The sequence below is a fragment of the Recurvomyces mirabilis genome (assembly GCF_035927965.1).
Source record: "Recurvomyces mirabilis strain CCFEE 5264 chromosome Unknown scaffold_11, whole genome shotgun sequence".
Lineage (NCBI taxonomy): Eukaryota > Fungi > Ascomycota > Dothideomycetes > Mycosphaerellales > Teratosphaeriaceae > Recurvomyces > Recurvomyces mirabilis.
In genome coordinates this window covers 725580-744633 of record NW_027041945.1, presented here as the reverse complement: position 1 = coordinate 744633, position 19054 = coordinate 725580, and the positions used below count along the sequence as shown (strand labels likewise).

The 19054-nt window shown below is 52.2% G+C and overlaps 9 protein-coding genes across 9 annotated transcripts; 5 read left to right on the top strand and 4 right to left on the bottom strand.

Annotated features, from left to right (window-relative positions):
- Nucleotides 1–296: 296 nt before the first annotated feature.
- On the top strand, nucleotides 297–659 carry LTS14_004996 (uncharacterized protein; the record flags this gene model as incomplete). The annotated part of the gene is made up of 1 exon (XM_064837695.1): nucleotides 297–659. The coding sequence occupies one exon, from the start codon at nucleotides 297–299 to the stop codon at nucleotides 657–659; it is 363 nt and encodes a 120-aa protein (XP_064695018.1).
- A 58-nt stretch (nucleotides 660–717) lies between these two features.
- Nucleotides 718–1383, top strand: LTS14_004995 (uncharacterized protein; the record flags this gene model as incomplete). Its single annotated transcript, XM_064837694.1, has 1 exon — nucleotides 718–1383. One exon carries the CDS (start codon nucleotides 718–720, stop codon nucleotides 1381–1383), a length of 666 nt encoding a protein of 221 aa, XP_064695017.1.
- Nucleotides 1384–6909: 5526 nt separating this feature from the next.
- Nucleotides 6910–7569, top strand: LTS14_004994 (uncharacterized protein; the record flags this gene model as incomplete). The annotated part of the gene is made up of 2 exons (XM_064837693.1): nucleotides 6910–7099; nucleotides 7154–7569. 2 exons carry the CDS (start codon nucleotides 6910–6912, stop codon nucleotides 7567–7569), a joined length of 606 nt encoding a protein of 201 aa, XP_064695016.1.
- Nucleotides 7570–9959: 2390 nt separating this feature from the next.
- Nucleotides 9960–11083, bottom strand: LTS14_004993 (uncharacterized protein; the record flags this gene model as incomplete). The annotated part of the gene is made up of 2 exons (XM_064837692.1): nucleotides 9960–10156; nucleotides 10210–11083. The coding sequence occupies 2 exons, from the start codon at nucleotides 11081–11083 to the stop codon at nucleotides 9960–9962; spliced, it is 1071 nt and encodes a 356-aa protein (XP_064695015.1).
- Nucleotides 11084–11191: 108 nt separating this feature from the next.
- Nucleotides 11192–12039, bottom strand: LTS14_004992 (uncharacterized protein; the record flags this gene model as incomplete). Its single annotated transcript, XM_064837691.1, has 2 exons — nucleotides 11192–11314; nucleotides 11368–12039. The coding sequence occupies 2 exons, from the start codon at nucleotides 12037–12039 to the stop codon at nucleotides 11192–11194; spliced, it is 795 nt and encodes a 264-aa protein (XP_064695014.1).
- A 791-nt stretch (nucleotides 12040–12830) lies between these two features.
- LTS14_004991 (uncharacterized protein) lies at nucleotides 12831–14235 on the bottom strand (the record flags this gene model as incomplete). The annotated part of the gene is made up of 2 exons (XM_064837690.1): nucleotides 12831–13550; nucleotides 13609–14235. The coding sequence occupies 2 exons, from the start codon at nucleotides 14233–14235 to the stop codon at nucleotides 12831–12833; spliced, it is 1347 nt and encodes a 448-aa protein (XP_064695013.1).
- A 482-nt stretch (nucleotides 14236–14717) lies between these two features.
- ABD1 (mRNA cap guanine-N7 methyltransferase) lies at nucleotides 14718–16502 on the top strand (the record flags this gene model as incomplete). The annotated part of the gene is made up of 1 exon (XM_064837689.1): nucleotides 14718–16502. The coding sequence occupies one exon, from the start codon at nucleotides 14718–14720 to the stop codon at nucleotides 16500–16502; it is 1785 nt and encodes a 594-aa protein (XP_064695012.1).
- Nucleotides 16503–17079: 577 nt separating this feature from the next.
- On the top strand, nucleotides 17080–17565 carry LTS14_004989 (uncharacterized protein; the record flags this gene model as incomplete). The annotated part of the gene is made up of 1 exon (XM_064837688.1): nucleotides 17080–17565. The coding sequence occupies one exon, from the start codon at nucleotides 17080–17082 to the stop codon at nucleotides 17563–17565; it is 486 nt and encodes a 161-aa protein (XP_064695011.1).
- Nucleotides 17566–17583: 18 nt separating this feature from the next.
- LTS14_004988 (uncharacterized protein) lies at nucleotides 17584–18315 on the bottom strand (the record flags this gene model as incomplete). Its single annotated transcript, XM_064837687.1, has 2 exons — nucleotides 17584–17858; nucleotides 17928–18315. 2 exons carry the CDS (start codon nucleotides 18313–18315, stop codon nucleotides 17584–17586), a joined length of 663 nt encoding a protein of 220 aa, XP_064695010.1.
- Between the last annotated feature and the right edge of the window lie 739 nt (nucleotides 18316–19054).

The window sequence follows — 19054 nt, the reverse complement described above, 5'->3', positions numbered from 1 at the left end:
CGGAGTTAGCAACAAGTGATTGACGCACGGCAGTCAATCCTAGCACCAGCACGATCCAGTTGCTACAAGGTCAGAGAAGAACGATGCAAACAGTGTTATTGGTTTACATATATGTCCAATCAATCTGCAAATTCGCTCTGACGAGGATGGCAGTCAAGAGAAATTAGAGGTTGTGATACATTAATGGCGCGGTGAATGTAATAATAGTAACGTGCTAAACGGCTTTTGGGACAGCTCTACTTTTGGGACACTTGCTAGTAAATTCAGATCAAAACCTCAAAACCTCGCGCATCATCATGAATGAAAGCACACAAAACGATGTCATCGGTGTTGGGGAAGGTGGTGGTCGACGTGGGGAAGATGTCGAAGCTGGAAGCTCGACGCCCGCCGTCGCTTTCGCCGCCAGCGTCACAGGCGATGCGGTGTCGGAGGGCGAAGGGGGTGCGGAGTGGCAAATGGTGACCACCGGAAAGGCGAAAGCCGGCGGGGCGAAGAGGGCGGTAGCGAAGAGTAGGCCTAGGGTTGCAGAGAATAACGAAGGTGCGCAACAGACTGCACACGTTTTTGTGGCGGTTTCCACTGCGGAACGCAAATGGAAGGCTGAGAAGAGCGTTAAGACAAGCTCGCGAAGATGGCGGCAGTCATCAAGCAACTTATGAGTGTCCCGATTCAGATGGCGGAGAGTCAAAAGCACTGGTGGAAAGCAACAAGACGATGATGGAAACGATTGAGACCCAAGCTGAAGAGATCAAGGCCATCAAGGCTATTATGCAACAAAGCGCGAGTCAACGCAGGTATAGCGAGGTCGCTACAAGCGGAAACATATTATCGAATACACTTGGGTCGCTAAGGGAATCTCCTTCTTCGAGCAGCGGACCAAGCCGACATGAAAGGCCTCAAAGACAGGACAAGCGGCCAGTATCTATTGACACCGGCAGGGTGAAAGGCGCAAGAAACGACTATAATGGCGTACGGAATGCCTCATGTGCCGGACTCAAGGTCAACAAAGTCACGGAACAGCTAACAATCGAATATTTGCGACCTGACCCCGGCGACAGGATCGACGTGATCTTCGCGGATAAGGACGGAGCCAACAAGGCGAAGCAGCATAGGCGCCAGCTGACCTCAAGCTTGTTAGGTGCGCGCATCAAAGTTGAGCAGTGGTATCCAGTGAAATCTGATAGTGTGGTAAAGCAATGTGTCTTGGATGGCGAGAAGAGCGACGGTAGGACGCTGAAGAAGGACTTTTTGAAGTATTTCAGGGAGCCGTTCTTTCCCACCTCTAAGTATAATTCCGTCTCAAGCACCTTACTATTATTATCCGCATCGTACCCTTACGTTATGTCCCCGCCGCTTACGCAAGATACTCCAGCTGAAACGTAAATCAACACGCAATGTCCTTCCCACAACGACTTCTGAAACGAACCACTTGGCGCGCCAACGGTCTCGGCGTTTCCGCCCTGTTCCTCGGCCTAGGAGTCTGGGCAATGATGAACCCCAGCTCGGCAGCCAGCTCACTCGGCGTTGTCCCCACCACTCCAGATGGCGAGCAGATATATGTGATGTCGATGCAATTTCTCGGTATCCGTAATGCAGCCGTTGGAATGGCGGTTCTGAAATTCTACCAAGACGAGAAGGACAAAGAGATGGGCGTGCTGCTTACCGCGTGGACTTGAGTCTGCGCAGTTGATACATATATCGCAGTAACAGGCCTTGGGGGCTTCGACGACGGTGTCTGGGGACTATGTGGAGCTACGGCTGTGGTCACGGTTGTATGCACTGCTCTGCTGCAATCTTAGTTCGGGTACTCGTCGTTGCTGCCGACCGGCTGTAGTATGATGGGTTGAGGACGGCAGGGACTTGACACTGCAAAGCAATGTGTCGTCTTGGAGGAGAGATCGTTATCTGTGGGTGGCATCGCGGCAGTGCGTAACCAAGAGAGAAAGCAAGGCTGGCGGAGCTCATAATAGCCCTATGTTCCAAGATCCTCTTACGCATCTATCCAGGTTTAGTTCCAATCGCTTTCGATTGGATGGGTCGCTCTTGAATAATTGTGTCCACGCTAGGGGTGTAATACAAACGCCTAATGTACGTTCAGCTCGTATTTTACATGCTCGCTAAGAACAAGATAAGGTATAACGGGTATGTCCGAAGTCATACATCAACCTAAAGGAAGGTTTCGAGGTGCGACGACTGGTCTGCCGGGCTGGTCCTTAGGAAAGTGCACCAATCTTCAACATCTAAAGTACTGTCGGCCCCACCGAGTCTTGAAAACTCATCGTCTATGCCCTGTTGATTTGAGGTAAGATCGTCTCGTGCGTGAAGCGGAGCACTTCGCTCCGCCACCAATGTCGTTAGCGTTCGAACAAAAGGGACGGATATGAGGGAATCGGTCGAAACATATATTCGACCGAAATAGCCTGTCCCAATTTCCATAATAGCCAGGTCAGATTGGGTAGTCTCACTACTCAAGCAGCAGACAAATAGACTGATCAGAGCATAGATTGGGCCAAAGAACGCCACCCTAGAGTTAATAGTGTTAGATATACGCTGTGATGAAGAGAAAGCAATCGGGTCTTACGGTACGGGCGTTTGTGCATTGAAGCGGATGTTTTCCGTCAAAAGCACAGCAGCTCGAGATGTCTTTGCCACGACCTGAACCGACTGCAAAACCGCGTCCGATTCCTGGCTGCATTCGCGAGCTCCAACCAAAGCGCGCAGCCATGGGTATGCAAGTACCGTGTGAATGCTTAACATTGCGGTGAAGTAAGCGTACTGGACGTGGAGATACTGTTCCAGATGTAGCCCACCAGTAGCGTCTGTTGTAGGTTTGTCTCCTAAAACTAGTCCAAAATTGTCGTGTAAGGACGCTTTGATGTTCGTCATCTCGAAGTCCAGTTGCTGCACTACTCGCATAGTAGATTCGAGGTTCAAGTGCCTGCACTGAGCTGTCGACAGTCGTTTCTCGATCTTTGACGACATTTGCGCCAGGCGGATCAAGCAGTGGCAGTACGGAACATTGAGTGCACTACCTGCATCCCCGCCTACTGGAAGCGGACACGTAACTTCATCATCATCAATTGCCTTTCCAAATGTCAGTAGAATAGACGAGATCAGCAAGATTACCTGGCAACACGTACCGATGGTCTGCCAGATTGTGAGGCAATCTGTTTTTCTAAACAGAATATAGCCCAAAAAATGGAATTGCACAAATCCATTTCTTGCAATGAAAGGCCTTGTGTCGAGGGTGGCGCTCGATGAAGACCTTTAGCGAATGCAAGGCGGACGGCATCAGCGGAAAGCATGTACTCAAGGCAAGGCGTACTAATGTTCTGCGTGTAGAAGGCCTAGATTGAACAGTAAGTTCACGGGTATTGACAGGTAGAGTGAGGGACATACCATTAGTGTTAATACCTGAACACCGGCGATAGACGTCTTAAAGAACAAAAGTCTTGCATACACAGAAAGCGCGTTCTCAAAGTAGTGCCAAGCATGCTGTGCGGCTTCATGAAATGGTCTCGTTTTGGACATCTCAATACGGCAGCCAGCTGCAAGGACAACGTTGCGAAGAGCATGCCAGGTTGGGCTGGAATCAAAGAGAATCCCAGCAAGATGAGCTGAAAGTTGCTGTTCGAACCAAGGCCGATGTAGGATACCAAGAGCCGCATCTAGCGAGTGATCGAAATAGGCTAGGACGCTATTAGTCATGTGATGTCGGTCAGCATGGAGGGTTGAGAACCTTTTGTGTATCGCCAGGCTGTTTCGGCGTCTGGCTCTGCTTGCCGCACAGTAGACAGATCGCCATCCATTTTCAAACGGCGCGTGATGTCTGAGGCGAAAGCACTAGCCGCCTCAGAGAATCTTGGGTTTCGTGTCTGTTGACTCACCCAAAGCACAGCGGGTTTGGAGCAAATTGACATGTAGGATCGAGGGCCTTGTTGCCATATCAGTTTCAAATTATGCGGTCATGTGATCGGGGCGCAGTCGCTCACCGTGATACTCCCAATTTGTCTTCGGTAGAAACGGGTGTTAGCATTTGAGCAGCCGACAGCATAATAAGGCGTCTTCGAGGAAAGGTATCTACCGCATGGTTGGACAGAATGCTGCTTCCTTCGCCGACATCATTGAGGCGAGCGTCTGAAACCACCTCTTCGCTTGCGACAAGTTCGATTTCGTCAGTTGGAGCGAGAAGACAGTCTGGTGAGACCAAACGGTTTATTCTTCCATCACCCTCTGCGCAGTCACTTGTTGGTGCATCACCCACCGCGCAGTGATCTGGTCTCAGCTCAGGTAGAAAATTCGGCGTTAGAGATTGGACGTTTCGCGATAGACCACGGGAAGAAGTTACGCAGGCCACGCCACGATCGAGGCAATTCGGACAAGATGGGTCGGTGCTTTCGCCATTACCTGGAAATGGTCAGAATTGCAATAAAGGCATGCGAGGTGAGAAGTAGCGAGCAATGCGCACATCGGATCTTCTTTTCCTTGCAGTGGTCACAGGCACGCCTTTCTCTTTTGCGCTTTTTCGACTGCTCCGGTATCTGCGAGCTGTGGACGGAATCCATCGTCTCATGCGCATTTTTGACCAGCCGATGGAAGTGAGGTCGGCATGACAAGGACCTGGAACCAGACGGGGTCATGGACGCTTCCGGGCCAAAGCAGCAACTTTGCCGAACCTTCCAATGCAAACTTATTGTTATGTTTTGATGCTCAAACTCAAATTTTGCCTTGCAGCGGTCGCCAGGAATCACAAATAACCGTGGACCCGTATAATGCGAATCTGCCCGAGTCCATGACATTTCTTCGAAATAACAAACCGGCCGGTGGACGCAACCCTACAGTAGATCACTTCAATTCTCGTGACAGGCGACCGACTCCATAAGCACGGACGGTTTTGGCACTCTTCTTCCACTGACCCTAGTTACCCTACTAGATATAGGTGGAGCGATCATTGCTCAAGACGAGATAGATACATGCGTAGCTCACTTTGTTCTCCTAGTGCACATGCACAAGGCCAATGCTGTCGACGAGCCCACCGGCGCGTGGTCACTAGGGCTATGGGTACACAACGCACGAAGCGGCTCGGCCCGCGCGACACGGCCCGGAAACAGACTATCCAGAAGCGTTCGGAGATCAGGAGAGCGGATACTTATGAGCACGGGCACGAGCCACTAGTAATCTATGAACAGATCTTCGTCAGAGTCTGATTACCTCAATGTCTCGTAGGTATCCTCCGTGTGGCATCGAACCTGACAGAAACTAACTATGAGCAACAAACCGCGAAAGCTCTGGGTGCACAAAGATGTTGCATCCACTCAAGTTGTTGCTTTTCGGCGCCAGGCCAATCTGAAGTATGGGTTGACTTTAGGTAATAGGAAATTCGAACAATGTAGCACGGCTTCAAAGGAAGTATCTGACTTGCGACAGAGAACTACCATGACCTTTGGAAATGGTCAACGGAACAGATCAATGATTTCTGGATGCATGTCTGGGAATACACTCAGGTCATTGCGTCAGTAAGGCCTCAATTTGCCATAACGGAAGCGGACTCGCATCATTTGATGCCGCGACCAACTTGGTTCCCGCAAGCACGCCTTAATTTTGCACAGAATATCCTGGAGAGTCCCTTCGCTGCAAGAAGTCCTGGCAGTATAGTACTGACCGGTATCCGCGAACTCGACGAAGTGGAACATTTAACGCTAGAGAGCCTACAGGTGCGGGTCGCGCAGCTTGCTAATGCCCTGACCGTCGGGGGTTTTAAGGCGGGAGACCGTATTGCCTGCATCGGATCAAACAGCATCAACACCTTCGTCATCTTTCTGGCGACGGCAACGATCGGAGGTATATTCACATCGTGCTCTCCAGAGACTGGTGAAACAGGAATTTTGAATCGTTTCATCCAAGTCCGTCCAATTGTGCTCTTTGCAGATGATGCGCAGGTGTACAATGGAAAACGAATCAACTTACTGGACAAAGTCAAGTCTGTAGCACGAACCCTCAGTGAAAAGGCTGGACTAAGCAGAGTCATCATCATACCTCGTTTCGATAATGTGGTGCAACTTGCCCCGCAGAATCCTCCGATGATCACACTTGCTCAGTTCACAAGAGGTGTTTCACACCGTCTCACTTTTGCAGCCCTACACTTTGACGACCCACTCATCATTGTATACTCTTCCGGGACGACAGGCGAACCAAAATGTCTCGTTCATAGCGTCGGCGGTGTACTTTTAAAGCAGAAACTCGAACAGATCGTATGCACCGATATGAGACCGGGTAGCGTGCATCTACAATACACAACGGTATGGTTCCCTCCTTCCTGCCATTCCGGTGAAGCTAACGACCAGATAGACCAATTGGATCATGTACATGTATGCAATCTCTGGGCTACTCAGTGGGGCAAGATCCATCTTGTATGATGGCTCGCCCATGGTGCCCACCATCACTGGATTCATGCAGCTACTCGCGCGTCACAACGTGACCCATTTTGGTACGAGCGCACATTACTTGAACCTTTTGCAGCAGCACGGCTTGAACAAAGACAACCTCCCACCCATGAAAAATCTCGAGGTGATTACAAGCACTGGGTCTGCTTTGGCCGAAGGTCAATACGATTGGGTGTATAGAACATTTCATGACGTGCAACTCAGTAGTATTGCAGGTGGAACGGACATAGCGGGTGCTTGTAAGTCGGCCACTATTCAATGATAAGATGTTGCTCTGATATTCTCCCAATAGTTGTTGGCGCTAGTCCTGATCTACCCGTTTACGCAGGATGGTGTCAAGCGAGAGTCCTAGGGATGCGAGTGCAGATATATTCCGAAACCGGAGAAGCTATAGAAGAATCCGGGCAGCCGGGGGAGCTTGTTTGTACTGCGCCGTTCCCGTCCCAGCCGGTATCCTTTTGGAACGATGAAGGGTGTCAAAAGTACCGAGCGGCATATTTCGAGATGTTCAAGGGTTCGTACGTACAGTAAGAGCAGCTGGGCATTGGGTGACAACGCAATAGGAACCTGGACGCAAGGCGACTTCATTCGCATGGACACAAAGACGCAAGGCATTCAATTCATGGGCCGCAGCGATGGCGTGTTGAATCCCTCAGGTCTGCTAATATCACCCTTTTGGCATCAATGAAATCCTGACTGAACATGATTAGGAGTGCGCTTTGGCAGCGCGGAAGTATACAACTGTCTAACAACATTTGCGGACTTGGAAGATTCACTATGCGTCGGGCGACGTCGACCTCAAGATTCTGACGAACTTGTTCTACTGTTCGTGAAGATGAAGTCCGGTCACCCATTCAGCAATGAGCTACGAGCTGCAATAAATGAACGCATAAGAACGCAGCTCAGTGCAAGGCATGTTCCAGCCTTCACTTGCGAGACTCCTGACATTCCGATGACGGTGAATGGCAAGAAAACAGAAGTAGTCGTCAAGAAGATCGTTTCTGGCCAAAAGATCATACCAAGCTCGACGATTGTCAATCCGGGGTCGCTGAGATGGTATGAGCAATTCGCTTCCATGGAAACGAAGTTGTTCCGAAACGATGAGCCGCGAAGAATCAAGCTGTAGGACCATTTGTATGAAGGGAGCGTAACCAACAAGGCGTGACCTACAAGGACATGACTTATTGGGAAGGTTGCCTAGGCTTCATCTCACTTCTAAGATGATTGGCGTAGTTGATAGCTTGACAAACCACCACCGTCAAAGATTGATCTTGGCGCCCCAACAATCTCCTTCGAAATCGCTTCCTGCAGGGCCGATGCTCGGCCTCTATGTGTTTTGGAAATGTCGGAATTGTTGAAATGAGTAGCTTGAGCAGTCCAACTCCAAGTTTCATCCTACCCGACCTTCGATAGCGGACATGTTCGACGAGCCCAAGTTTGTGCCAGAGCCTAAAGTCTCACAATCACCAAGACCCTCCAGCACAGATACCAAACCACATAATGTACGGGAAGCAGGAAGTCGTTAGGCCTTCCTTGCCACCTTCTCACAGGACGATGATCGTAGGATTATAAGAAAGGTCGACAGACGATTCTTACTGCTCATCGATGTTCTCTATCTGACCAGAAACCTGGACTATCAGAATGCCGCTACGGCCAAGGTCTTGCAGGTCGACGAGCCGTGTAATATACTAAAGGAGCTCAACATGACTTTAGATCAATATAGCTGGGCGCAGTCGAGATACTTTGTACGTCACCGGCATGACGTGCTCCTGAACATGCTTCCCATACTGATATGAAAGACACCAGATCACCTACATCATCTTCGAAGTCTCGTCCAACCTGCAACTGAAACGTATCGGACCACGAAAGTGGCAATCGCGCATGATCCTCTCCTGGGGAGTAGTCTTCGCTTGCCATGCTGCGATCCAGAACAAAGAGCCTTAGTATGCTGTGCGATTCCTGCTGGGTATCATGGAGGCCGGCATGTTCCCTGGTCTCGCAGCTCAGCTTTATAGCTGGTACCGGGGTGACGAGATGGCCAGACCCATTGTGTGAATTTTCGGATTCTAGAACTGTTCAGGTGTGGTGGACTCTCTGCTATCCTATGGTATCAGTTACCTGAATGGATTTTACGAACTGAGTGCGTGGAGATGGTGGGTGTTCTACGGCAAAGGACTGTTGAGTGGTAAGTTGACTGCCACGCAGGGTATATCTTCTAGAAGGTTAATATACCATCCTCCTAGCGCTCGTCGTCTACCTGGTTCTGCCGGACTATCCCAGGTCCCCTCGCTCTGCCAAGTGGCTCACGCCACGAGAGCAGGAGTACCTGCAAGTACGCCTCTCCGAGAACGCGTCAGTAACGCACGATGCAGCATTCACAAAATCTGAAGTCGTCGCCTCTCTCAAAAACCCTCGAACCTGGAGTTTTATGATCAACCAGCTCATGGTCAATCTAGCTGGGTATGGTCTGTCATGGTTCCTACCGACCATCACCACGAGCTTGGGCTTCGCGAATCTGCCAAGGAATCAGTTGTTGAATATCCCACCAGCTGCGGTGTCAGTTCTGGCGATCATCTTCTCAGGATGGTTCTTGAAGCGAGGTTGGCTGACACGACCCGCGTATACACAGCCCATGAATGCGGGCATGATGGTCTGCTTCATCCTTTTCTTCACTATCTCGAACAGGGTTGGGATCTACGTGGCTTGCATTTCTGGCACGATGTTCTATAGCGTCTACTTCATCCCTTTCTGGGCTTGTAGGCTACTCTGATCGCATTCACGCCGATCAGACCATTACTGATACGTGCTTAGGGCGTTCCTCGACCTTGACGGGCACAACAGGTACAGCCTTCACTCTTGTCTTCCAATTCAGCATCGGACAAGTCGGTGGTGTCGTAGGACTCCAGCTTTTCCGATCCAAGTTCGCGTACAATAGGTACAAGGTCCCATTTGCCGTCTGTGCTGGAGCGATTATCCTTGGCTGGGCTGCTAATCTCTGGACTTGGTGGTAGACGAGAAATGTTGAGTATGATGTTGTTCGTATCAGATGGCTGCGCATCCATGCGGAAAAGGAAGGTGCGGTGTACGGTGAGGATGATGTGAAGGTGTACGAGGAGAGGAAGTTCTATGGGGGCGTGATGCATAAGAACAAGGATGGGGAAGCTGTGTGAAGTCGTTAGAACGTTTAGAAGTCGGCAGGAGTCCATGGGTAGGGAGACATGGTGCCACATAGCTACAAAGACCCTGATTGCTGTCTGCCATGAGAAGATAGCCGATGAGAATTTCGTTAGACGGCAAGACAGCAAGAGATCGCCGCAGGCACTTCAAGCATCTTGCAGCATAAAACCTTGAGCAGGCGTGTTTCTCACACGCTTCTCAGACCATCTGAGGCCGTAAATCAATCGGCTTTTACCGCGTGCACGCTCGGGGGATGGGCAGGATGTATATTGATACAATTGATCTGATAACACGTTTGTCCCGTAGTCTCTACGAAGGTCTAGAATCTAGTCCATGTCCTCAAGGACTTATTGGTAATGAAGGATAGCTTATGCTAGATGTCTGCAGTCTACTCGGTGCAAGCGCCAAGCTGTTGCTGCTCGCACTTCCAACATTGGTATGCGGTGGGTGACTGGCCTGTGTAGCAGACGCAGGGGTGACGGCAACGACCTTGTACCCCCTCGCCAGGCGAGCCCTGAAGGCCTTCTCGATTCCTCCTGGAACTCGTATAAGTGCGTGAACAGGGAGCAGGGATCGTTGATAGACTTACGAATCATTAAGTGTATGTATTCAGCGAAGACTGGCGCCCAGACCGCGACTGCTATGATTTGACCAAGTGTCCACTGGCTTTGGCTGATGTTGAGCCAGCCGAAGAACTTGACAAGGAGGAATACGTTCGCATATACAAGCCAAGCCTCTGCAAAGTACGCGAAAATTATTCGTGTGAGCCTGAACATGCGACTCCGTAAGGGCTGATGGCCTTTCCGAGATAACCAATGGTCAATCATCACAAAGATGTTTACGCGTTCGGCGACTTGTGATACTGGGTGGACGGTCCCGAATACGTTCGCTCGGTCAACGAGCAAGCAGAACATAACGAGTATCGGGAGTACAAACGTAGCCCACATGAGCGATGATACTGGCAGGGAGGCCTTGGCGTAATTGTAGGCGCTCTGGCAGTACTTGCGTTGGTCAAGGAAACCAGCGCATTCCCAGATCTCTTGGCTCATGGGCGTAAAGTCGTTGATTCCCACGGGCTTGAAGTGCGTGGCAATCCACGTTGTTGCACTAACAACAACGCAGACGCCGGACCAACCAAGCGTCAGCCATTCGAGCGGTCCATCTTTGCGAAGGACCAGAAGGTTAGCCACGACAGTGCATCCTCCTGATGTGGCCAGGTCATTGAAGAATGAAAGCATTCTTATCAGGCCCTCCCAATCTTGCACTCCGAGGATCTTGCGGTCGTACAGCGCTACTAATGCGGCAGTCTGTAAGCTCAGCATGAAGAAGACCTGCGTCCGCTGAAACTCTACCAAGGCCGAGACCAGTGCCGCTCTCTGGACAGGATATTGGTACCTCTCACTGACGCGGTCCGCTTGAAGACGTGCGGCGTTAACAGTATATCCGCGCAGTATCCTGGCCATCGCATAGACTACTGCTCGTAATACGTTATCAGCCAATGACAGTAGGGACCAGGTGATCAGTAGCACGAGCAGTTGGATAATGAAGGACACAATGACCTGACGCCAACGTTAGTGAGAGTCAATACATCCCCACATGAAATGACCTGCACCGGTGCCTGCAATGTCAGCATTTGGAGGCTCATCAAACCCAAAGCACATGACTGGCCAATTGTCGTAGAGCTCGACCATGATCTGTGGTTTGTAAGCGTGTATGCAGCTCATAACTAGCACCAGAGCACACATACCAGCGCCGGATGGGCATCGCCTAAGCTATAGGTGGTGTTCATCATGTTCGCCTGGCAGCTCAGACCAATCTTCGCTCTACAGAAGGCTTGAAGACAATTGTCCATGACTGGCCAGTACGTGTTAGCATACTCCAGCACTACCTGTAGCTCTGCCACACCCGATGTCACTATGGCGTACTGATCGAGAAGTGCGACATTGCTGACCGGTTCGATCCCGTACTTTTCGACGATGCCCGGCGTGCTTTCCACCAGTCCACCGAAGGCCAAAGCTGCGGACAGAATAGGCAACAACATGCAGTTCTGTAGCGTCCAAGTAGAATTCGGTTGTCCCCACGTGATTAGTGGGCCGGTCAAGACATCAAGACAGGCCTGTGTGCAGTTGCGCTGGTCTTCAAGTCTCTCGAGCGATACCTGGCCAGGATAGAGCTCGATGGCGCCACAGCCGGCTTCCCACAGTATGATCACATTCTCTTCCCTGGCTGGCTGCCCTTCGTAGGCAGGCCCAGCAGGCGCGACACCGCCGTGCGCCCATCCGGGAGGCTCCTCAATCATCTCTCCATTAGGTAGGGGCGCCCAGCCAATCGCATCGGATTTCGCATTGAGGTACGAATAGGACTCGATGGGGATAGGAGGAATCCTGACTTCGGAAACTGTAAGGTATGTGTCGCGCATCGTCGCTCGCTGTAGCGGGACGATAAGCGCGTACCTCAAGACACCAACAGTGGTGTGCACTAAGAAGGGTAAACATGCAATACTTGGTCGTCGATCGGCGGATCGTTGAGGGAAGATAGTATCGCCGGTCCGGATAGTTCTAGACTTGTCTTCACGACGGCTAGCATCTTATAGCAAGACTAGTGGTCACTCAGCCTTCGAATGCTTCGAAGCGTACCCTTGGGCCCACCAGATCGTGCTTTCCGTACACAACTGCCCGTGATCGACACGTTTCATTGTGATGAACATTGATATCTATGAGCAGGCGGTCTTATTCTGCCGCAAGTACTAGCTTTAGGCAGCAAAGGGCCATAACACCGTCTGCTCCCGCACTGCCTCCAATCGCCAGCCGCTGCATAAAGTCCGCGACTACGCATTCTGCGATTTTTGCACCCTCTAGCGCCTGATCCGTTCGCGGAGCTTGTCAGCGACCATTCGTCCGCCGGTCGCCGACAGCGGGACGCATCTTCCCGAATACGGTCGTGTTGTGCGCCTGGATAGGCCACTTTCAACTACCACGTGTATGTGGGCTCCTTAGAGACAATGTCTTATACAGGCTGAGATTGAATCAAACCTGGTGTCGTTGGTGTGAAGAGCCTTCCCATCGGTTGCTATTCGAACGTGAGGGTAAGTAGTAACCTTCGGCGCCCTTCTTGGCAGTCTGAGAATATCAAGAGGTATTGTGGATAGAGCTGCTGGGGATGAATAGTGCAACAAACATTGGTCTCCGGTTTTTAGTCACCGTGCTCCGACTATATCCATCCAGCACGCCTAAGCATCCAACTACCGCCACCCACGAGCGCCGTACAACCCGAGAAGATGATGATCGGACTATACTCCGTCCCATACCCGAACTCTGCTCTCGAGTGCATGCGATCTCCAGCAATGAGCAGCAACTCGCTAAGCGGCCCAGAAGCCACAGCACCAATGCCTCTCCCCGCCGCCAGGAAGCCAAACAACATACTGGCGTCAATGCCTTCGTGCCTGCGCTGAATCTCCTTGACCATGCCGCCCCATGTCGACGAGTAGCCGCCGGCGGTCAGGCCGTATGTGATACAGAAGATGTAGATGGGTGCGACGGAGATCGAGAGACCCCAAGTCAAGAAGATCGTCGTGGCCGCTAGGAGGCTGATGCTGAATAAAATGGTAGTGATGTCAATGCGGTCGGCCAAGAAGCCGACGGTGATACAGCCGAAGATTGAGGAGAGATTGATCAGGATCAATGTGAGGGAGCCGAATGTTGAGCTAAGACCAAGCGATTCCACGTATGTAGGGAGGTAATTGCTGGGAAGGAAGTAGCCCGAAGCCTGTAAGACATTGAACGCCTCGAGGGTCCAGAATAGCGGAGTTCGAATAAAAGAGATGTCGAGTGGGCGGGGCGTGGCCGTGGCCGAGACGGGCACGCGGGGTTGTAGGAATACCAGCAGTGGCGCCATCAATAGCACGATAATGCCGGCGATTATGCGTAGAGTCTGCAGTAGAGTCAGCAAGGGTGTCATCAAATCGTACTGTAGGACCATGCAGACTTACCCATCTGAATCCGACCCTGGAAAGCAGAACTTGCATCAAAATGGGCATGATCACACCGCCAGCGCCATCACCAGCCCACATGATCCCGACCGCCAGCCCTTTCCTTCTCACAAACCACTCGTCCAGATACGTGATCGTTGGCGTCACCAAAGCATTTCCAGCAATGGCATAGAGTACACCTTGGAACACCAAAAGCTGAGGCACAGCATTCGCGAGACTCGCCCCGACCAAAGCGGCGACCAGAAGCGGCAGACTGGCAAAGCACGACCAACGTCTCCAGCGAGGATATCTCTGAAAGACCCAGAAGTAGATGGGCATGGTCAGGTAGCTCAGGCCTGTGGCCGTTGTGCCGATGGCGGGGATGCCGGAAGGGTGGGACTTGAAGGGTTCATGGGTGGTGTAGTATTCTTGGAGGACACCGAAGGAGAAGGCGAAGCCCCAGACGACGACGTTGCTCACGAAGCAGCCGGTTAGACAGAGCCAGGCGCGGAAGCCTTGGTCGGTGGGTGGGAGGGCGTGCTGGGCTCGGTTCGGGTTGACCTCGGTGTTGCTCCCGTTATGGTCGTCCGATGAGCTGCTTGATGTTGGTGATTCACCAGTCCTTGCGTTCAGCTCGATGGCGTCCATTGCTCGGGAGTAGTAGCCGGGATTTGTGCAGATCCTTTGTTGTTGTGCGAGCCAGATCAGCTTGGATATGTCTTCATTTCCGGGAGCACGCCAACTCACGCCCTACGAGCCTTGGCAGCAGCTACCGAACAAGGACAGCATCGGTGAGATGGTCGCTCCATGCTCCCTTCTAGTGAGTATGAGATCACGGTGAGAGCAGGGATACGAGCAGGAATCCAGTGCATCGAGGGAGGAAGTAAAGGAAGAGGGGGTAGAATGGCGTTGCCCGGGTGTGCTCGTTAGAGTGTTTGCCCCGCGTGATCCCTTGTAGCTTAATCTCATAAAGCGGGTATCACTCATACCGGATCAATGAAAGTACGCCCACACTCACTTGGAGGTCACAAGACCATCACTAGAACTAGCGCTCATGAATATGAGGGATACCACGCTGCCCATCGGCCTCCTTCCCTGATAGACGCGCAAAGTTCCATCACAGCCACGACATGAGGGCCAACGAAGAAGGCAACAACACACCGTCCAATGTCACGGCAGCACGGCCGATTCAGAAACGCAAACGAGAGAGTGGCGGATCACGCGTAGTGTCGAATAAATCGGCTCGGACCAGCACACCCAACGCCTACGCTCGCCGATCACCGCCACCAGCAAGACGTACTGATAAAGACGAGGATGACAAACGCCGAAGCAAAGCCCGCGAACCCTCCCACTCTCGCTCACGATCACCATCACCCGTCCGCCAGCTTAAACGACCAGGAGGTGGTGCCCGCATATCCCGCGATCAAGCCGAGGCTGCTCGGCGGCAACGAGAGGAAGCCGAGAGGAGCAACCTCGCCTCGCGGACGGCAACGGGAGCAGAGCTGGTGGCAGAACATTACAATGCTGTGCCCGAGCGAGGCCGAGAATGGCGGAAGACGGACTCACAGATCAAGGGTCTACGAAGCCTCAACAACTGGATCAAGAGCACACTCATCCAAAAGTTCTCGCGCCCCGACATACCACCTCAGGACGGACTAAAGGTGCTAGACATGGCGTGCGGGAAGGGAGGGGATCTGGGGAAGTGGGAGAAGGCGCCGACCGTGCCTGCCTTATACGTGGGGTGTGACATAGCAGAAGTCAGTATTGAGCAAGCACGAGGCAGATACAGCGAGAATATGCGCAAGGGTGGAGGACGAGGGGCCAGAGGCGGTGGTCGAGGCGGCTATGGACGGCCTCCACCCATGGACGCGCATTTCTTCGTGCAAGACACTTTCGGCCAACCCCTCTCTAACATACCCATCGTGCGCCAAGTCGGCTTCAATCCGAATGCTGGACCCGGACCTAGCATTATTCAAGGCGGCATGATGAGTGGTGGGTTTGATGTAGTGAGCATGATGTTCGCTCTCCATTACTCTTTCGAGAGCGAGACACTGGCACGTGGTATGCTGAAGAATGTGGCCGGGGCGTTGAAGAAGGGCGGGAGATTTATTGGTGTCATGCCTGACAGCGATGTGATTTCAGCAACCGTCAAGAGGCTATTGCAAGCAGAAGGGTTGGGTGCAACACCAGGAAACAAATCTGGATCGCAGAGTGTGAATCATGGGAACGGTGACGCAAATGGTGCGCAGGAGGCCGACCAGGAAGATGATTGGGACCCCGAGAAGCCTGCGGATGGGAATGGCGAGGCGGGGGACGAAGATTGGGACCCGGAGAAGCCTTCAGACGCTGTTACAGAGCCGGTATCGAACGGTCAGACCACGACTACAGATGGCGCTGGAGACGAGGAGTGGGATCCGGAGAAACCTGCAGAGCCTACTCCCACGATAAACGCGCACACCAATGGCGACAAGAGCACGAATGGATCTCATGAGCAGCCCAATTCCATCCCAATCCACGAAGGCTCAATAGAATGGGGCAACAGCATTTACGCCGTCCGCTTCCCGCGCCATCAACCCCTCACCTCCCGCCCCCTCCCGAAAGATGGCATATTCCGCCCCCCCTACGGCTGGAAATACCACTACAGTCTCGAAGAAGCCGTCAACGCACCAGAGTTTGTGGTACCGTGGGAAGGCTTCCGTGCTTTAGCCGAGGACTACGGACTCGAACTCCTGTACCGCAAAGGCTTTAGGGAGGTCTTTGAGGATGAGAGCGAGGATCGGGAACTAGGGCAGTTGGCGGAGAGGATGGGGGTGATGTCTAGGGATCGGAGCGAGGGGAGGGGTGGATTGTTGGTCAGGGAGGAGGAGATGGAGGCTGCTGCTTTCTATCATGCTTTTTGCTTTTACAAGACGTGATTGGCTTTTGCTCGGTCGGGCTGTGGATGCTACTCGGCCGTGCGAATTGGTGTTTATGTGCGCAGAAGAGGGTCGAGACGTCGGCGCCCGACACCAGAGACTCGGGGATGCTACAAGGGCTGTGCTAGGTAGTGCAGTGCAAGTAGGAAAGCCTCCACACAGGCAGGATCTCCAGCTCGTACCAGCTTGTCAAAATCGCGAGAGTCCCAATCATCATCTCTAATAAGTTTGTGTTCTTGTGCCGAAACGCCGTGCACACGCGCAAAGAGAATCCTTCGTGTATCATAAGCTCGGCGCCAATGGCACTAGGGTGGCGCAGCTTCGTCGATCGATCCTACTGTGCGACTCCTTCAGATCGTTCTCTATAAACAGCTTGATTCCTCTGTTGGCTTTATACCTACAGCCCATTGCACAGACGAAGGAAAGCTTTGCTGGTATTGTGATATCACGAAAGCTTGACGAAATCGACAGCCGCGCGGATCGTATTAAGCTCTTCGTCCTCACTTTTGCCGTTCCGCCGATATTGGGAGCGACGACAACTACTCGTCCGAAGGAACCCAAAAGCTCTATCGCCAACATGCTGTCTCATCGCCTCTGCATCCTAGCGCTGTCAATTCCAGCCATTCTCGCCCAAAACTTCAACTTCACCTTACCAGTCGCCCCCTCAACCTTGAACCTCTCGGCCTCGGCCATCGACATATCCTGGAACCGCGGTATCGATCCCTACACTGAAGCCGATCTCGCCTTCACCGGTCCAGGGTTCAGCTACCCGCTGGTCAAAAACCTTAGCATCTCGACCAACCACTACACCTGGGATCCGTACAACGTCTCTCAAGCCCTACAGCAGGGCAAGACGCAGTTGAATGATGCGACTATCTACCAATTCCAGGCGATGATGCATAATGCGAATACTACCGCCGGAGCCACGGTCGTGAGTGGAGAGTATAGTGTGGATGGGTATCCGTATCTCAGTAGTGCGGAGGCGGGAGCTGTAAGACCGTCGTGGGCGGGCTTGGGGATGGCGGCTTTAGGGATGATGATGGCTGCAGCGATGTCCTGTTGAGAATGTACCAATTGTGTTCTATGTCAGATGATCTTCCTTCCACCAGATCAAGCCTCCCTTCACTAGCCCAGCCAGAGGGTTACCTTCGCCGTCTTGAGCTGAGCCGCTGGCGATAGTGAAGCCCAGTTTGTTGTAGAACTTGTCCTTACCATAGGCACTAATCACGCTGATCGGAAGTTGTTCTCGCGTTGCCTGATCAATGCCCCACTGCATGAGTCTCTTTCCGTGACCTTCACCTTGGTGGTGTGGTGAGACGGCTAGCAGAGCGATATCCCAACACTGCTCTCTTGGCCCTGGCAACACAATCAGATAAAACAGCAAAGGTTTTTGATACTCGACAGATCGAGAATTCTAAGACGAACCACTCCATTGATGACTTATATAATCATAACTTCGCTCCAAGTAATGGATACGGTCAGGATGCGCAGCTCGATTAGGTGGCAGTGCAGGCCACTCCGCCTGCTTCTTCTTGGGATCCTCCACCTCATCTTTCCTTCCTTTACGTATCCATTCCGTCCACGCAGCAACAGTCTGACTATCGCCTTCGCCAACGGTAGATACCAGGAAATGGCTAGCCGGGTCGTTCCAAGCCTTTCGGATGAGTGCTCGCCAGTACAGCCGTACACCTTCCGGGTGTTCGTGCCGATATGGATGGATCAGCTCACCAAAAAGCTCGTCGTCCCAGAATGCCTGGGCGGCAATCTCTGACATGGGCTCGATGTCATCTTCGGTGGCTGGTCTTATTGGCATCGTGATGGTGGTGGCGGTCGATACTGCTTGGGAAAACTCATGTCTGTGTGTAGATCACCAATCTGTAGAAATTTGTGCTTTCACAGTCCGTGATTGATGCAGGGTCGCGGACCGTTTGCGGTTTTGCGGCACTTGCTCGGCATGCCCTTTTCACTAGAATACGCTCACCTTCATTCATCTACACCGTCCGTAAATTAAATCTTCTATGTTTCACTATATGTTTCGAGTCATATCTGTCGGGGGCGACAACACAGGCTTCGCTTCCTATCAGTCTGGCCTGTATGTCTCCAACCCCATCGCACCCAAACACAACCGCGGCTCTCCTTCTCAGGTATCGGTGGCGTGATCTCCCCTGAGACCCGAAGGCTTCAGCCACATCCATTAAGGGACGCATTTGGGCTCCAGCATCAGGCGATGCATCACACCGGTCTTATGTCCGGTGGTGTGACAATATTCGGATCCAAGAAAAGAGCCCTCTTGACTTTCTGCCTTCGCTTTTCTTGGCTATCCTGGGCAATGCTTGATCCAAATGTTGAGTATGCCTTACCTATCCTCGGGTCTCACCGAACAAGGAAGATAGGCTTAGACTGGCCGGCCTGCTATAAAGCCTTTCGCCATGACCGGCGATGCCTACGGGTTGCATCGCTGCTAGTTGGTTGTGCTCTGCTAGTGACATCCCCTCATAATTGCCCACAACTTTACTGAACAATCATCTCTTTCCATACGTGTTGACAGGCCG